At 37.0% G+C, this 15980-nt stretch overlaps 1 protein-coding gene across 1 annotated transcript in view; it reads left to right on the top strand.

The window, feature by feature from the left end:
- LOC142340241 (uncharacterized) overlaps positions 1-15980 on the top strand; it is a 41226-nt gene that overhangs the window by 13010 nt on the left and 12236 nt on the right. The window contains exons 3-5 of the mRNA XM_075390764.1: positions 834-1027; positions 1443-1697; positions 4598-4737. Coding sequence (XP_075246879.1) covers positions 834-1027; positions 1443-1697; positions 4598-4737 — 589 coding nt within the window. The remainder of the gene's footprint in view (positions 1-833; positions 1028-1442; positions 1698-4597; positions 4738-15980) is intronic.

Here is a 15980-nt window from a genome sequence, read left to right as displayed (position 1 = left end):
TTAACTTTATTTTTACTCGCATTTGCACAGTAAAGAAATAACTTGTATAAAAATTGATTGTCCAAGTTGAGGTTCGCGACTAAAACCAGCTCTGAGCAGACCAACTTGGATCGCGCACACGCGTGTAAAGTGCGACCCAGCGACATATTCTGGCTTCAATTCTGGATAGTCTACGGTCTGGATAGGCTGACTAGGGTTGCTCTCAGACTCTGCACGGTCTGATCAGAGCAGTTTAGTTTCTGTATAGTTTGGGTAATCTGAACAGAGCCCTTTCCAGAGCCTGTTTGTTCTGTTCAGAACTCTTTCCAGAGTGTGGATAACTTTTGCCGGGTTTTTCCCATTATAGCCCCCGAGCTTAGTGGTCGGATAACCTATATCCCCCCAATTTTGGTAATTATACCATAATGGGGCTATAATTTCATGGGGGGCTATAATAGGAAAGACTCCTTTTGCCAATTTTAGTTGATGATAAACTACGCCACACTCCAACTATACTGTTTCATGTTCTTGAGGTGAACATCTTTGTTTGTAAGAAATATTAGCTTTCAGTTAGGAGCTCAACCTCAACCTGGATAATTATTGCTACATAATTGTACCAAAAATTGAATCTATTCTGTTCGCCTCCCCCCCCTCCCCCCAGTGTTTTTTATGACCCCCAGTTACAAAATATATGTTTTTTTTATAGCACGTTACTATGTAAAAAATAGCACGTGCTTCTGAGGGTCATGAAAAATTTATGCTCACTAAGCTTGGGGGGGGGGGGGGGCAAACAGAATAGATCCAATTAATCTATTATAATTGGGTTAGAATCAACACAGTTTAACTTTTTTAAGGAGTGCAAGATTTCGGAGCAAATATTAGCACGTGAGATCTCAAGTTTAGAGAGACTATGCGTGGATGCACACGAGAGGACTCAAGAAGCCAAAGAGTTCATCGATGACCATAAATGGAAAGACCACGAGACTGTCAGACAGGAGATCATCATGTCCAAAATCAAAGTCAGAGACTCCAAAAACTCAACAGACAGGTGTGAATTCTATTGATACGAAATTAGATGCACCTTGATAAGAAACATGCTAAAACACTGTAAACCTTGATAGGATCCCGGTACGATTATTGCACGGGTGTCAAGATAATCAATAATGATTAACAAGGCAGAAAAGAGACAAAAAAACTGTAATCAAGATTTGACAAGGTTTCTTTCAGAAGCAGGCAATAAATTTTCCTGGTTTTTCTTGATAGAATCTTATCAAGGTTTATCCAGAAATCTTGGGGTTTTGGACAAGATATTCCAACAAAATTTGCCAGAGATGTCAAGATCATACATATCTTATCAAAGTGTATCAAATCTCGGTTCCTTGAAGTCCATAAAATTTTCCTGCTAAAGTTACGGTCTCAACTGAATTATTTGGACATTTTGTATTAAAGTTGTTTGATTTTAGAGCTTTAAAGGCAAGAACAGACGCCACAGATATGCAAGAAACATTGAAAAGAGCAGTAAGTGCATTGATCAACGCAAGGCCATCAGAGAGGTCGGACAAGTTTGAGGAGGTCCAAGAGCAACTGGAGAAAGTGAGAGGAGCTGAACAAAAACTGCGCGACCAGTACAAGGAGACGAATGAGTGTCTAGAAGCAGTTGGGAAAGCCGCTCGCAGTTTGAAACAGTTAAACCCGTCTGATCAGTGGCCTATGTTGAGGTTAATTAGAAGCTTATATTAGAAGCTTATATCTCATCATCTTTCGGATCTATTCTGTTTTGCCCCCCCCCCCCAATTTAGTGGGCTTATATTTTATACGCCCCCCCCCCCCCAAGCGCACGTGCTATTTTTTTTACATAGGAACGTGCTATATATAACAACATATAAATTGTGACTGTGGGGCGTAAAAAACACTGGGAGCCGAAACAGAATAGATTCCATCTTTCAAGATTTTAGAAAAAAATCTAGAGAAAAGAAAACTTTAGAAAGCAATTTATCGTCTTGCACTTAGTAGCAGACCCTAAAAATTTGAAATTTAGAGCTCTTTTTCAATATTAGTTATCGATCCTTCAATTCATAATATTTTGAATGTATAAAATTAAAAAGAATTGGTCGACTAGTTTTTTAATTGGTGTACAATAAACCTCACTTTGAGCATTTGAACCCTATCTGAGAATATCGAACTAACTTTTACAGACTGGTCCTACAAAACTGCAATACTTAGCAGGCAAATTTTCAGGCCCCTGCATATCTGAGGCCGGAATTCATATGATCAGATATTCGCCATATTAGCTCTTGCAAGTTAAATATTATTCATTGCTTTCTAAATAAGACTTCTTAACTTAAAATTTGCTTTTATGTGTTTACACTGGTTTCAGCATGAACAACTTCATTTGGTCTAAAATTTGATATTGTCAAATTCCTTATTATATACATAAAAAGACATCTCTTATGTGCTAAAAATTCTCACGAGCAGAGATATGAGTTAGCACTAATCATCAATTAGTTTTTAAACCCACCATTAGTAATTCTGAGGGAACTCGTATTTACCTAACTAGCATGTTGTTAACATTTATCGCAGAAACCATTGACAAATGAGAGTACTCGACTAAAAAAGCCGTTTAATAAGTGATGTTCATACTAGTTAAGACCGTTTCATTTTGAAAGTGAGCCAAAGCAACTAAAACTTAGTTCTTTTTGAGCTTCGCGGCCGGGACGATTAAAAGAAGACCTCTTTGTTTAGCATTTTAAAGAAACTTCTGATTCAAAATACAATAGATCAGATTTAGATAATACGTAATTTAATTAAGGTATTATCGTTTTCAAGCGAAAAAAGACGACGAAAAAATTACTACGATATGTAAGAACGACGATCTGCATGTAAGAAGCGACGAAAAAGCGATCATTTCTTGCATAAAAATAACGCCGAAATAACGAACAAACAACGATTAGCACGTAAGGGCTTTGATCGTTTTTGTCTAAGGAAAACAATTAAAGAACGACGATTTCTTACAAGTCAAAAACAAAATTCCTCAGCACGGGTTGGCTAAAACTCAGAACAATAACTTGGATAATTACAATGTCTCCCAGGTTTAGGTCCAGACCCAAATTGAGCTATGATCAGACCCAATCGAGCGCACATCCTTGTGTTCTCAGACCGAAATAACAGGGTCTGGAAAGCGGTTTGAGCGCACAATATTCTGGACCATGGTCCGGTTTCGGTCTGATCAGAGGTCAATTTGGTCTGTACGGTCTGATCATAGCCTTCATAGTCTGGACCATGGTCTGGGTTCGGTCTGATCAGAGGTCAATTTGGTCCAAAAAGTCTGATCATAGATAGTTTCCGTCGCACTTGAGTCTGATCATAGCCGCTTCGAGCGCACTTGAGTCTGATCATAATCTGATTCGAGCACACTTGGCTCTGACCAGAGACTCATTTCGAGTCCCTTGCCTTGGATCAGAACAACCAAGACAAAAGAGTCCAACCACTATCAAGTGGTCGCCGCATGTAAAATAGAAATAGCAACTGTAGATCCAGACGTTTCTTATAACAGCTGTCTGAGTTTATCTATGGTGCTGGCTATTTTTTGCAATGGCATGTAATGGTTTTTTTAATTTTTGAAAAATTTTTATTTCAAAAAGCACTTTTGACTTTGGTTTTACTTGACCACTTTTTCTGCTGGACAGATCAATTTTTTTATGAAATGCATAAATTATAACGGTACCTAAAATCTTGTGCTTGTTTAACTCTAGTGTCTGATCAGAGGTCACTTGGGTTTGAAAAGTCTGATCATAGTCTGATTCTGGTCTGGGCGATGGTCTGAAATTGAGTCTGGGCCACGGTCTGGAGACGGTTTGACCAGAACTCCTTTGGTCTGGAAACTCTGATCAGAGACCCTCTCAGTCTGGAAAGTCTGGTCAGAGATAATATTGCGCTGGAAAATCTGGTCAGCCCTCTATATTAAATTAGACAAAAGATTTTGTATTGTATTAACTTAAATAATTGCATTTAAAGAGAGGACTGTATAAAAAATCTCTAAGTTTTTTTTCAACAAACAAGATTTTCCGATTGTGGTTGTTTAGATTACTTTTAAATTTGAAACAGAGAAAATGTGCATTTTTCCAGATTTGGTCTAGATTGAGTATGTTAAGCGGTCAATTTGGTCCGGAAGGTCTGATCATAGTCGTTTTATAGTCTGGACAATGGTCTGAGTTTGAGTCTGATCGTAAGCTCAGTATAGTATGGACAAAGGTCTGGGTTCGGTCTGATCACAGGACATTTTGGTTTGGAAAGTCTGATCAGAGATCATTTTGGTCTGGAAGGGCTGATCAGAGGTAACTTCGTTCTGGAAAGTCTGATCAGAGGTCATTTCAGTCTGGATAGTCTGATCATAGCTCAATTTGGGTCAGGACCTAAACCTGGGCTATCTTTTTTCTTCAGCCAGCTAAAGCTATTTGAGAAGAAAATGACATAACAATTCTCTGCGTTTACATTTCGCCCTAATGGTATGCTTATGTAAATTACGTAAAAATGCAAGTCTTAAAAATTCCAGAGGTGAATGCGAGATGCGTGTTGACCAAAATGTAACGTGAACACACTTCAACCTTTGATATTTCAGGGTGCCAATGAAGTCAACTTCTCACCTTATATGTCTGCTGAGAGGACCCAGGGAGGTCATTGCTCATGTGAAAGTGTCTTACAAACGGAAGGGGTCCTATCTCAGGAATATTATTAACACTGGAGATGAAGTCATCACAGGCAAGTAGAAAGCAACACTGTATTTCTCCTAATATCTGTAAATGTTTCAGTCATAGTAAAATTTACAGAGATAGGCAGTGTGGAAACCTAATAATTATAAACAGAGAAAACTAATAATAAATAATAAATAAACTATCGACCGGATAGAGAAATCACTTGTAATGGCGGGGAGGGACGACAGTAACATAAATTCAATACAATACAGAAAGAAATTTAATTGAACTTAAAATATTTCCAAGTAATTGAACAATGTTTGGTTTTCTTCGGGTCCTTCTTGTATTTATTAAGAAAAAGCTGTTTATAATTATTCTTTGCAAGACTGTATGATATTAACAAACAATTTCTTGCAACAAATTGTGCTGCAGAATACAACTCTTAATAACACTTTTTTCATGCAAATTGCATTTTAAAATTGTCTGGGTAAAAATTTTTTGAGTTCGCTCGTGTATATAAAAACTTGCTGCTGCTAATTTCAAAGCTGAGCTTGAGAAGTCAGGCTTCTTTTTTCATGATGCTATGACAGTTAGTGGCAGCTCTGAAATCAAAAAGCAGCGAAACAGGTAGTTTACCAATATTGATTTTAAGATCTGAAGATGAGTCGAACTTTTGTCTGTGAAAACAAGCTTTGTTGGCATAATTCAACTGCTTTTCTAGTGTTGTCATGAGAATTTGATTGAGAGTTACAAAAGAATAATGATTATGGCTGAGAACAAGAATAATTTTTTTGTATACATTGGGAATTATGTTCCTGAGTGCATATATGCATATAATGCCCCGGGCATTTTTGACAAAAGAATTTTTAATTGTTTTTGATATTTGAGGTCTTTGTCAATATAAACACCAAGATATATGATTTCTGTTTTCGAAAACTATAATTGGTCTCCAACTTTTAACGTCGTTTTGTCTTGAGGAGTAGAGGTACCAAAAAATTACGATCTGTTTTATCCGCATTGATCTTGAGGTGATGTAATTTTAGAAATAGTATACTTCTTTCTATGGCCTCCTCAAGCTCGTCTTTGCGTTTGAGAAGTTCATCATGAGAACTTAATAGGACTGTGTCATCTGCGAATTGTTTTGTTTCACATGGCAAAAATTTGAGATCATTAACGTATAGATTGAACAAGAAAAGAGGACCTAAAACTGTTCTTTGCGGAATTCCTTGAGCCATTTCAATCCACCCTGGTTTAACATTATTGATTATGACTCTTTGTGTTCTGTTTGAAAGATAGCTAGTAAATAGATTTCGAGCTTGTATCAAAAATCGAAGAACGGAATTTTCTTGAATCATGAGCTCGTGAATAATGGAGTCAAAAGCTTTTAGATAGATCTAAAAATGCTGCTGCAGTAATCTTTTTCTCGTTTTGTTGCATGGTGTTTTTTCAGTTAAATGAACTAGCGAATCTGTTGTAGAAAACAGAAACTTTTTTCTGAAACCGCACTTTGTTTTAGAAAGCAAGGAGAAACCAAACTGTGTTTTAGAGAGCAAGGAAACAAAACTTTTTTTTCCAGTTTTGGTTTCTAGTTTGGAAACCAAACTGGAAACCAAATCTTTTTGCCACATTCCTGCTAATGCAAGCAGAAGAATTTGCGTTTTCTCACTACGTTTTGTTTTGCTGAAGAACAATGTAGCAATTTATAGGTTAGTTATTGCTTTTTTTGAAGAAAAATTGAAGGCAGGAAAGAAACTTTATCTGGCGATATATCTTCAAAAACATGTATTCGGTAAAGCAGACAACTTTTTTTTGATTTTTGCTCAAAAAATGCAGAAAAAATACAAAAAATTAGATGTTTTCCTCAAATGTACCCAATACATGAAAACTCCTTCATTTTTTCTCTGCATTTTGTATGCAATGTCATCTTCACAAACAAGTCAATTACAAGTTGGAGCATTGTATATATCAAGATCTTGGTCGTTAGAGTTTTTGTTATTGCAGATTGACTTTCGCTCTTTTGCTACAAAACCTTATATTTTGAGTGATCGAAGTACAAAAAACACCACCACACTTTTGCTATCATAGTTCCCTAGACATAGCCGATTCATGCACCATACTCTAGTTTATGAAAACTAATTGAATCAATGTTGGAACTTAAATAAGAGTTTTATGCTCCAGTCTTTTTAAACTTTCCTCAAGATTGTGTAGAGCATTTTGTTTTGGACTAATGTGTTCTCGCAACAACATCTTTGATGCGAGATTTCACTTATTCAACTGCCATTAATTTTAAAAAAATGCTCAAAATGTATAGCAAATATGGGGCAAAAACAGGAATTATTTGTTTATGATCACGACAACTATGCAAAAAATAAAAGTATATTTCCCATTACAGCCACGCCCCTTGAAAATATAGCCCCCCCCCCCCCCCAATCATGGTACACTTATCATGATTAGGGTTGAGTGAGGGGCTATAGGTTGTCTGACCACTAAGCGTTGGGGGGGGGGGTTGCTATTATAGGAAAGACCCAAACAGTTAATCGAATAAGATTTTATAGGAAATGATATCAGATATATAGCAGATTTAATATCATGTAGATCTCTTAAGATCTTTTTGAAGTTTGTGAAATTTTTTGTATAATGAACGAAAAAAGATGCGAATAATGAGCTATTTTATTCTTTTATTTTTCCAACCAGACATGAATCTAAGCAATTATAGAGACCTCAGTCTGGCAACTTGGCCTGTAATAATTATCAGTGTCCTAGAGTTTAATGGAAGCATTACTTTATCCAATAAGACCTTTATCAAGATTGACTGCATTATGAAATCCTACATGATGAATTTTCTGCTTTTAATATCTTAAATGATGAAACTACTTTGAAAGGATCATATAAAAATTTGTAACATCTTTTAAGAAGCGTTTCATATCGTTTAAGCTCGAATTACAATTTTTGAATTTTTTATCCTCTGAGATTTTACAAGTGTCAAAAATTATTTGTAAGTCAATAAATACCTTTGTAAGACCTCATTACGCAACCTTAGCCAATTTTTACAAGATTTTATTCTAATTAATTTCTTTAATTACTTAGATTGGCATAAATAAGAAAAAAACGTTTTTTCCTTTAGCTTTTGAACTATGTTACGTTAATTTAAGCAATAGGCAAATAGGAAAAGCGGCAAATGTTTCCAAAATGTTAGAAGCACTTATCAAAATGGTGTCTTGTTTTTGCCACGATTTTAGCAATTGGAGTTCAGTTTATCGGTAATGGAAAATTTGAAGTTTGATTTCTGCTTCACTGACTATCTAAATGAAATCCACCATGGCATCTAAATTTTATATTTATTACTCATCAATTGGATTAGATGGAATAAATATCAAGGACGTTTAACCCTTTTTTGTTCAATTCGATCACTCCGTACCAGAAAAGACGGTGATAAAAATCAAATAAATACAAATCTTAATTACGACAAAAACTTGTTGTCCATTTTTTTAAAACAGTTAATTACCAAATCAAAATGCTATCAGATAAAACAAATACTTAAACAAATAAACCTGTGCTTCATAAGATAAAAATACGGGAGTTTTCCTCAATGCGACTGTATAACAAGTCGACAAGAAAAGAGCAAAAAGTCAAACTTTAAAAAAACGTTTCGTTTTTTTTCAAAAAAATAAAGCCAAAGTGATCAAAAACCATATGTACTCATTGAAAACACCGAGCGATTCATTTTTACCTCAATAGAGAGTAATTGAGATGTTTCATTATCCAGGATACGACAACGAACACAAAGTCAAATAAAGGCAAAAATGTAAAACTCACAATTTGCTCGAAACCGTGTTCCAACCAATTCAACATTAAGCTGTTCATCAAGAACAACAAAATTTTGTAGTTGCATTTCTTTCCGAATGGTAACAGAACCGCACATTATGGTGATACTGAGGAAAAAAACAAAAATCTAAAAATGGGTTTATTTGCGAGAATCAATATTATTTTATGAAAACCCTTAGTACCAAGAACAAAGACCTTTTGAGAAAAAAAAAACAATTACGAAAAAAAAAAATTGAACGCCTATGGATTATGAATGTAACTTGTCTAGGGAGAAACTAATCCAAAAATTAGCACTAATAAGATTGGCAGAGCTCAAAAATCATTTGTCTTTTTTAAAAACAAACTTTTTTTGAATGTTTATAACAGACATAAGCTTTCAGCTAAAAGAATAGACAGTTTATCTTGCAAAACCCTAAAAAAAATAATTGTGCCTTAAATTTTGAGATTAAGTCATCAGAATACAAACTAACAGTAACTATAAGCAGAACTTAAAAATTTCAAACAAAATTACAAAACCACAGTGTGGAAGCCATTAAATTTGTAAGATATTAACAGCGAGAAAACTAAATATTAACTAGCGTCTCCAATGAACATATTTAATTTTTTCTCAAAAAAGACTATCTCAAAATGGGATTAAATGAAGCAAAAACTTGGAATAATATCTGAAACTCACAAAAATATTCTGGAAAATAATGATAAAGCCCTATAGTTATCAGTCAAAACGTTTAACGATCACAAAAATTTTATGTTTGGTTCAACAGAAATTTAACAGAATCTGTGAATTTTTATGCTAAGTCACAAAAACGATACAAAATTCTAACACATGAAAAAATGATGAGCAAAAATGGAAAAGCTGACGAACTTTTTCTTTTCCTTGAGATTTTTTTTCGAGGAAAGTTAAATTGAAAATCAATGAAACCATTAGCTATGTACAGACATCAGTTATATCAGTTGTCAATTTTAAATCTAGAGTTGGCTATTGAGAGCTTTTCTTACCCAATATATGGCTTAAAACAAATACAGGACAAAAACAAAAAAACTACCAATTTCTGCGAGAGAACGGTGTAGCAGCCCTTAAAATTGTACGTCATAAAAGCAGCATATGTGTTGAGTTCTGTAACCTAATCGTTTTGTTTTTGAGTTGGTTTTCTGCTAAACTGACAATTGACACAAAAGCAAGAAGGTACAGCAAAAATATGCAATTTTGTACAAAAATTACAAATCATTGTATGAAAACCTGTATTACAAGAGCCAGGAAGCCGTTTTTTTTTAAAAAGCAAAGATAAAAACGTCCGATCTGCGTTGTTGATCACAGGCTTGTGCTTGTTGTATGGTTACTATTGTTTGTTTCAGGTTGTTCAAGTTGGACTGCATTCTCCAAAAATTGTCTTCTGTGTAATTTAACAATCGTTTGGTATCTTGGTGTAGCTTCAGGCTGCTGCTTGCTAGAACATGGACTGACTCATTTTTTTCGTCGCTAGGGTGAACTGTTTATGACTCAAGGCTATGTAGTCTCCTTTCCAATTGTCCCATCTTCTGTTTAGCACTGTGGCAAAGACCACAGACAGAGAGAAGTCAGCAGCCGGCTTTTTCTAACAACGGCTCCAATGTTATAGCAGTTGCTGGTCCCATCGCAAACAAGACGGGAGCTCGCCTTTGACGCTGAAGTAGATCTGTTTGGTTAGTAAAGATCTTCACTTCGTTGATGATTTTGCTTCTTCTCCTTTCTTCTCTGCCATACTCCGTTCTAATCGAAGAGACTAATTCATCAAAGCGTTGCTGTAGTAGTAGGCGCAATTCATGATTGTTGCGGAACATTGAGCTTGACCATGTCTCCTTTTCTACTTCTTGAAGGACAGTTGTAAACTGAAAGACGTTTGAAGCTCAATGTTAAGCTGTCTAGAAGGAGATATAACAATGTCAACTGTTTTATAGGAGTCTGTCAGAGACATCGGAGACTGTAGTTGAAATAGAACATGAGCGCGAGACTTTCCACTCAGAACCGTTTGAAATCGTACCTCGGTTGCATATACTACAATCCAAAAATTGAACATCGTGTAAAGTGTTACTGCTTCAGATAGTTTTATCCCTTTAAGTAAAAAAATGCATTTTCCCAGAACTCTCAGGTTATCAAACTAATTTAAAATATGCAGAGATTTTTCTGACCCATAAAAATCCTCCATCGATAATAAGAATACCATCTTGGTTGATAGATTATCAACCTTTACGTGCTCCCAAAACCTATGTGAAAAATTGTTCAGAAACTTATTCAGGTATCATTAATTGTTATTTTAATCTAATAAATATTACGTTTTCTTTTTTTTCAAACCTAAAAAGTTTATACGTAAAAAGTTTTATTTTTCGTTGAAAATTACGTTAAAAAATTTTTCTTGATACTTTTCGTCAATTCCGAAAATCTTCGGATGTTTGACCACTCGTCTCTCTTGTCTTTGCAATGAAGAAGGCGCCATCGTCAGTTTTTGATCCTAGAAGTTCCGCGAAAGTTTTTGGTTTTTACGTTTCTCTCAACGCACTTGTAGGTGTTGATTCTGCTTCATTGAGATTTCTCAGCACCACCTTGGAACTGTAGGGTCTTTGAGGAACGGGTGTTGAGTTAAACCCTTTGGTTGGCGTCACAAGCCGTATCTGGATTTCGTTGAGTACATGTGGCGACGTTTCGGGTGTCTTTTGCTCTACACTGTTTCAATCCACTTGTGTTTTGCTTTTGGTGGGAGTTTTTGTAATACTCGTTCGTTCAGCGAATAGGTCGTAGAAACAAACTTTGTCTTTGTCCGTCCATTCCTCCGTTTACGGACTAAATTGCCTTGCTCGTCTCGTCAAAATTTTTGTTGTAAATGTTTGAATGTTTTCGTCGTTAGACATTTCCCAGTTGTTGTCCGCTTTGCTCTGCATTTTTAGTACTGGGAAGATCTCGTTGTCATTTTAGATATTCCCTCTTTGTCTTTCACCGGCTTCAACTGATTTTAGTGGACGATCTGCCACCTTTTTGCATTCGCATCCCTTGAAATTTTGTAATTGAGCTCTGACGTCTTCTCAAGGACGTTGTATTGTCCGTCCCACGGAAAAAAGATTTTTTTGAATTTCTTTTGTGGGGTGCAAAAACTCAGAATCTACCTCCTTGCTTAAATTATTCGCCAACGATATTTTTTTGATACATGTGTTCCGTCTTTCTTGCCTGTAGCCAAGTGTTTCAATGGCCTTCATAAGTGCTTCCCTGAATTGCTCGTTGAGCCACTATGTGAATTTTTAGTTGTGCAGTTTCATATCCAGGTAGTTCCGAAGTAGCAAGTCAATTGGTCATTTGCATTCTTGTCCAAACACAAGTGAGATTGGCGTCTGTTGGTTTGTTCTTTGTGCTGTTGTATTATACACGAAGTTGAGATAGAAAATCCTTTGCTCCCAGCTGCTTGGATTGTTTGAGCAATATTATGAAATGTTATCTGCAATGATTCTGTTGAGACGTTCGATCATGCCATTTACTTTTGGGTGGTATGGAGATGTTCCTGTGTTCTCTATTTCAAAAATTTCGCAGACTTCTGGTAGTAGTTCGCTGCAGAATTTTGCTCCTTGGTCGGTGCGATGGCAGTCAGTTGATCCAAATGTCAAAACCCAGTTCTTGACAATTGCATTAGCGACATCTTCTGTAGTAGTTTTTTGTAGAGGAACGCAAATCACGTATTTCTTAAAATAGTCCGTCAATACGGGTATGCATTTTGCAACTCTTGTCTTCGCTCGTGTAACAGGTCTAAGGATATCAGCTGCCACTTTGCTGAATCGTATCCCACCTTTGATTGTCTGGAGAGGGACTATCCTTTTTTCCAGCGGTACTGCGTGCTTGACACAAGGAGCAGTTCTCACATTTTCGTTCAATGTTTTTTTCTCATTTTTGGCCACCAGAACCTCTATCTTGCCCTGTCCGAGGTCTTTTGAAAAGCAAAATGGTCTCCACTTAATTTGGAATTGTGAAGTTGCTCCAAAACTGCTCCTCTGAGTCCCTGCGGTGCTACAAGTTGTTTCTGTGTTCCTTTGTTTGATCCCAATTGCCACTTCTGGTACTGCACGCCATCAGTAAAATCTATCTGGTCCCAGAAGCCCATTTTGCTACTGCGTCTTCGCCTTGGGCTATGGCGTTTGCCTTCTTGATTTTCAAGTCTCTCAATGGGTTTTGTTCGGCATGTTTCTTGGCGTTAGCTCAATGCAAGATGAGACGTAGACAGGGATAGCTTCTTTGAGCCATCCACGATGAGTTTACGTCTGCTTGAAATTGGATACTTGTTGATTCGTTTGTGTCCTCAGCTGTAACTAAGTTAATTGTTCCAGGGGCGTCCTCCAAAAAATTCAGTTGATAGCAGCTCCCAAACAAGTCTTGTCTCTCTGCTTCAGTCAATTCGGGTGTATTGCTGCACTGTCTAGACAAGCCATCTGCATTCCCATGCTTGTCTCCTGGTCTATGTAATACTTGAAAATTGAACTCTTGCAGTCTTTGGAGCATCCTAAATATAATCCCGTCAATGTTCTACACAAACAGAGTTCCCCAAAGGTAAGGTTTGAATCATTTCATTGCATGGATGACTGCTAATTCTTCTCTTTTTGTTGTTGAGTAAAAACTTCTGCTGACGTCAAAACTCTGCTTGCAAGGGCCACTGGGTATTCTACTCTATTGACATTTTTTGACAATACTGCTACTAGACTGTTGTCACTTGCTTCCGTGTCCACACAAAAGTTTAGTTGTAGTCCAGACGTTTGAGAACTGAGCTATCAAACAAAGCCGCTTTCAGTTTTAAAACGCATCATGGCAATCAGCTTCTCAAACAAAACGACTCTTCTTTTTGTTATCTGGTGAGGAGGTGATGCTATCCCAGCAGAGTTTTCGATAAACCGTCTGTAGAAACTGCAAAATCCACTAAATGACCTCATTTCGGTAACGTTCTCTGGTTGTTTCCAGTCGCGTACTGCTACGAAAATGTTGTCATCTGGTGCAATACCTTCTGGGCTCAGCTTGTATCCTAAGTAAGTTACGGATTCTTTAAAGATGCGTCAATTCCTGGGTTCGAGTTTGGCATGTTGCAGCGCTTCAACAACAAGGCGCGTGTGTTTTTCCTGCTCTTCCACATTCTTGCAAAGAAATTTTTTCCAAAAACGTCGTCCAGGAATATGAGAACAAACAAGAAGATGTATTCATTGAAAATGTTTGTCCTAGGTCACTGGAAAGTTTCTGAAACTTTGCATAGTCCAAATGGAAGTCTTAAGGTACTCGTAAGGTCTGCCGTTGGGGGTGGCGAACGCAGTTTTTGGTATTGCTCTTTCAGCCGATTGAAATTGCCAGTATCCTGACGACTAATCGAGGCTTGAGAAAACCGTTGCTCCGTGCAGATGATCCAGTATATGGTCAATTCGAGGAAGAGGAAAAGCGTTTTTCTTCGTTATTTCATTGAGTCGTCTGAAGTCGGTGCACATTTGGTTGCTCCCATCCTTCTTGGTAACGAGAACGATTGGTGCACTATACGGGCTGTTTGATGGCTGGATATTGTTCTGTTCTAATATATCCTCAATCTCCATCTTAACCACTGTAATTTCTCCAGATGCAAGTCTATGGGGAGCAAGTTTGATGGGCAGCGTATCACCTGTGTCAGTTTCATGCTGCATCAATTGAGTCCGCCGAATTTCATTGTCGTTAAATGCGAAAAACATCCCCTAACTCTCGTACGAGTGCTCTTCAGTCGTTAGTATCTTGATTTCTATCTTGTATTGCTGCTAACGAACAAAGTTTTTCTACCTCCTCATTGCAAGGCTGCGTTACATTTGTTTCTGGATTTACCGCGTGTTGGGTTCTTTCCGTTTTTTCCCAGTGATCAAGACTCAAGACAGGTGTCTGCTTCCGTCTCACAGGGGTTTACGTTACTGGGGATTTCCGGCTTATAGACAAGTTGCAAATTTACAACATTGCCCTCGTTCTCCATCATCAGCTGCTTTTAGTGGAACTCGATTGATAAATTGTTCTCCGCCATCACTTGAGTTCCAAGTTTCAAAGGTAAATCTGTGTTCGGAGTCAACAGGAGATAGGCGTGGACTTTAACCCCGGTCTGGAACATTAATTCGGCAGTAAAAACGCCCAGTATTTTGTAACGATCATGCGTGGCCGAAAGAATTTGTTTTCGGAAAGGTCTAAATTTCGAACGCTGCTCAAACTGTGAGTGACATTTTCGTTTTTTTTTGCGAAAGAATGTGCACATTGTTCCCAGTTCACAATAACGCATTGTGATTTTGTTCATCCAGATCTATCATTACGTAGAATGTGGGTTCGAAAACTATTTCCGCTTGAACTTTGGGGATACTGCTTACTTGTTCTGGGTTTGTTCGCTGTAAAATGCTTATCACGATTAGTTGTCTCTCGGTTTCTGCAATTGCGGACATACCCGGTTGTACTGTTCCTTTCTGTGGACACTGTTTTAACAAGTGCCAAAACTCTCGGCAATTATAGCACTGCATCTCAAACGTTCTGTGCCGAAAGCCTTCAGGTTATCCCGGACTTCGACTCTGAAATCTGGGTTGACTTAATTCTGATGGGAATCTGGCCTGGGTCTCGAGAATCTTCTCCATGATTTTCTCCCTAGTCTTTCTCCCTGGTCTGAAATTGGGCTGCTGGCTGTTCGCTTGGTTTTGTTGTTGCTGGTTGTTCTGTGCGTTGTTCATTTTTGGTAATTGGATTAGGTTTTAAAATAAAATCGAACGATGACAAAAAATTAGATAAATTTTACCTTTAGGACTTATTCCGAAGATCTAATTCATCAATTTTCTCAAAAACCAATTTTGCTATTATTATTATTATTATTATTATTATTATTATTATTTATTTAAAACGTTCTTTTTATTAGAAGAAATAGCTTTTCGGTCGCCAATATAAAATTTGAATTTTTAGGATGGAAGTTTCCCCTCTTCACAATTTCACAAACAGTCTTACGATAAATCCGTAGAGCAAAAGAACAACTACTGGAAGTAGTAGTGACTTCTTCCAGTAGTTGAAACTATCTTTAGGTGTTATAGAACTGTGCCTTCTTGCCAATAAAAATAATAATGTTAGAATAAGTTTGAAGTGCCTCTCTTTGTTATGTGATAAGTATATTCCTAAGAAATGTTCTTACCAAAATTAATAAAATGGTGACTCTAAGATTGAGGATTATACCAGGTCCTCAATTCAATTAACTAATTAAACCAAGATACCTAAACAAGATAGTAGATGTTGTGAAAAGCTCTGCGGTGATCTCTCCACAACCAGACCAGACGCGTTTTAACCAAATTGATAGAACGTTAGAACATTGACCGTCAAGTCATTTATTCCATGCCCAGCATATACTGTTGGTGATGATTACTCTTTCTGGCGAGATGACATTTTCGTTTTTTTCGAAAGAATGTGCACATTGTTCCCAGTTCACAATAACGCATTGTGATTTTGTTCATCCAGAT

Source organism: Convolutriloba macropyga, chromosome 5 (genome assembly GCF_964194025.1).
Source record: "Convolutriloba macropyga chromosome 5, txConMacr16.3, whole genome shotgun sequence".
NCBI lineage: Eukaryota > Metazoa > Xenacoelomorpha > Acoela > Convolutidae > Convolutriloba > Convolutriloba macropyga.
This window is presented reverse-complemented; position numbering and strand designations above follow the sequence as displayed.